A 3,664-nucleotide genomic window follows, 5' to 3' on the forward strand; every position below is an offset into this window, starting at 1 on the left:
CTTCTTCTTGTTTGTATTTAAAACAGGGTATACAGGACGTACAGGGTCTCACTGCGTAGAACAGATTCGTAGTGATCCTCCTGTTTACAGCTCCCAAGTGCTGGGATTACAGGCATGCGCCACCACGCCCAGTCTCAATCCCAGCATACCCCCGGGGGTGGGGCTGGCATGGCAGGCCCTGGGGATCCAACTTCCAGCCCCTGTGTCTGCCTAAGCAGGTGCTTTAATCTGCTGAGCTATTTGGCCGGCCCCCTAAGTTCAATTTCTGGTACAAAAAAAAAAGTAAAAAGAAAGAAACAACAATTGGAAGGAAATTCAGGTCTTTAAGGTCCAAGACACATGGCTTGGGTGTCTCCAGACGTAGGGACTTCTGGTGTGATTCCTGTAGCATTTCTGAGCAATGCTGTGTAAAAAGGCCAAGCCTGCCGTGGGTGAGGCCTAGCCGAGTCAGTAAAGATGGGCTTAGCCCTGTGCCCCGTGTGACTGCCCCCTGGGGAAGGCTGCTTTCCGGCCTCTGTAGAGCTGGCCAACAGCACACAAACACCGCCACTCCGGTAAAGAATACCCGCGGCACGGTAGCAAGGGCAGCAACTGCTCTCTTATTGCATTGAACTGAGCAGAAGGGAAAAGGCCAACTGGTCTGGGTAAGTTTCCTACTGATTAGCGCCTGCGGTGTCTGATCACACCAGTGATGTCTCTGCCCTCCGATATGCTGATAGTTGTCTGCTGTGTCTGAATTAGATACTTCAAATTGGTGGTTGGACTGTACGCCACGAGCCAGGACCAGCTCTATATGCTGTCTGCCCGTATCTCTGAAAGGATCATTGTACGGGTAAGTTTTGTTTTTTGATTTTTTTTTTTTTTCCTTCTGGATTCCACTTGCATTTTTCTGCTACAGGAAGAATTTGAATTTTCAAGAACGTAGTGAAAGTATGACTTTTAAAAATTGGTGGTGGTGATGATGATGGCAAGCGGAAACAGTTGTTGGAGTTCCACATCGTAGTTTTCTTCAACCAAGGTCAGACTCATCCCTGGAGAATCCCAGGGCGATGTCTGGAGCAGTTCTGGTTGTTGCAACCGAGGTCTAGTGAATAGAGACCAGCGATGCTGCCCAAGTCCGTGCAGTATACAGGGCAACCCCAAGTACAGAAGTCTTCCTTCCAAAATGTTGATGCTGCTGAAGTTGGGAAGCTATGATTTTTACTGTGTTTGAGGCTTGAGCTAGACGTCTTTGCATGACCTCACCTGACACTGTTATACATTTACACTTTAGTCCTTACACCCAGAGAAATAAAGAACTGCCCCTCCACCCCCACCCCCACCCCCGAACCCACAGAGTAGGGAAAGTTCCATGAAGGCATTCTATGCCCCAAAGCCACCAGTGTCCCCTGGGCATCTGGGCCACCACCTAGTGCACAGGGGTGGCTTGTCACATGTGCTGAATGGTCACAGCTGTGAACGGCAATCTTGGCAGCCCCAGGAACATAGAGCTGTTGGCAGCTGCAGCTGCAGCTGTGTCAGGCCGGGCTGGCCCGCAGAGAATGCCAGAGGCATGAAGTGACAGGTAATCACAGGCCTGGCACCCAGCAAGGGCTGTGCTGTTCTAGGGCTTTGAAGTGATGATGAAGGTGGTGCAAACTCCAGTAGGGAAAATCGTTCAGGGAGGGCGTGCCCACGGCTGTGGCTGTTAACCATAAGCCCAGGGGAGAAGACTTGCCCTCTTGGGAAGTGGCGTCTCTCCTTGCCTGCCTCAAGCTGTCCTGAGACAAAGGGGTCTCTGTAAGTCTTTTAATCAATTAAAAATAATAAGTTGCCTACTGGTGGAAATCCTTCAATTCTCAAAAATTTATAGGCAGTGAAGTAACGAGAGAAATGAGGCAAGGTGAACTACTTATGTATTCAGATAGCGCCATGTGAGGGCTGGCCACACATACCCTGGGACCTGACAGAACCGAGGTAACTAAGGCTTTTCTGCGGTCATACTGAGAAGGCCACAGCCAACACAGCGATGTCTGTCTGTCCTTCACTGGGTCAGACTGTCCTCAACAACTTGCCTGATGTAACATGGGAATGTTTTGCTGTCATGTCTGGAAAGCTAGGTTGCTGGTTGTTTCCAATTTCTTATCAGAAAGAAAAAAGACAGACAACACTTTTCTTTTCCAAGTTATCCCAGACTAGCTCTCATGACAGGGCTGTGTTGAGCTGTGTAAGTCATGCTTGAGTGAAGCAGTCGGCTAGTCACCTGTACTCTAAATAATTTGCCTGATGACAGAATTTCTCCAGTCCTGCCCGCAAAGCTCTGTTGAGGCTGCCATACAAGCCCAGGACCACATGGGGAGAGAGAGCTTTGTTCTGCAGTGTTCTGTTAACTCAAAGCTCACTGCTAAGTGGAATCTCCTCATAGCCAAAGCACAAAGATGATTCACTCTGAGAAGCTGAAAGTTTCTGTAATTCATGTACAGTATGAATATAAAAACATCGCATTGTACTCAGCACACATTGGGTGTCATGCCATTTATTAATAAAAATTATAGAGAAATACATTTTTATTTTTAAAAATGATTGTGTCACAGGTGTTACATCTTCTGCCTAAGTCTCTTTTTTGGTTAAAGAGAATGAACGCCCTGCTCTGTAAGTGTGCTTGACAATGCAAAAACCACCCCCAAAGTAATGAGAAGACAACGCTGATGCTAACACCGCCCTTTGTGACCACCAGCTGGAAACTCTTTGTTGATATTATCATTCTAATCTCCAAACACAGAAGTGAAAGTGAATGCAGACCTTTCGGGCTACTTAACTGTTTAAACCAACCGAGAAAAAAAATCTGAATATAAGAAATGGCATTTTTGTTTGATTTGGAGAGTTGTAGAAACATGCCTAGTGCAAATGATGGGAACCTTGTAGTGCATTCAGTGCTATAAACAGCGCGCTGTGGCGTGTGTGCCTTAGGTTGGCCACCACTGGTGTATGCCACGGGTTGGGCAGAGGGTGGGTCAGCCTGTATCCTTACACAATCGCCATATGTGCCCTCTTCGGCCATGGCCTGGTTCTGTTAGTCTGAGCAGCAGGATGAAGAACAGGAAGACAAATTTAATAATCAAAGACATTACAAGAATTGGCACATTAAGTGGAGAACTGTAAACTGCCTCTAGTAAATCCAAATTCACTTGTAGGCTAAGAACCATTTATCTAAACCTTAGAGATAAGCATTCTATTATGTGCTGAGCCCACTGTTCAAGGGCTGCACATGCATGAGCCCCAGGCTTCCAGGAGGGGTCCAGGACAACAGCATTGTCTCTCCTTGAGAGAGAAGGGTAGGCAAGGGCTCAGGAAGTAATCGTTCATCTGGTTGTCAATCAAAACAGCTTTAGAAATGCATTATGTTCCTGTGGTGTAAATTGGGCAATTCAATGGAAATGAGGGTTTACTCCAAAGCACAGATTCATTTTCCAGGTCTTTGTCTTTGGGAGGGAGTGTTCCCCAGTGGAGTTCCTTGGACACCCCTTGTTAACGACCAACCGGGCTTTGCTTTGGCTCCACTTTCTTTCTGAAACACTTCATTACACCTGGTTTGCAATGCTGCGTTGCAAGCAGGAGGGATGATCTCTCTCTCTCTCTCTCTCTCTCTCTCTCTCTCACACACACACACACACACACACACACA

The 3,664-nt window shown here is 47.2% G+C and overlaps 1 protein-coding gene across 1 annotated transcript in view; it reads left to right on the forward strand.

Moving 5' to 3' along the window:
• Positions 1-3,664, forward strand: part of Myrfl (myelin regulatory factor-like) — a 110,914-nt gene that overhangs the window by 53,440 nt on the left and 53,810 nt on the right. Inside the window, exon 10 of the mRNA XM_012514956.2 lies at positions 742-832. Coding sequence (XP_012370410.1) covers positions 742-832 — 91 coding nt within the window. The remainder of the gene's footprint in view (positions 1-741; positions 833-3,664) is intronic.

This window comes from Octodon degus, unplaced genomic scaffold, assembly GCF_000260255.1.
Source record: "Octodon degus isolate 3935 unplaced genomic scaffold, OctDeg1.0 scaffold00047, whole genome shotgun sequence".
In the NCBI taxonomy this organism is placed as follows: Eukaryota; Metazoa; Chordata; class Mammalia; order Rodentia; family Octodontidae; genus Octodon; species Octodon degus.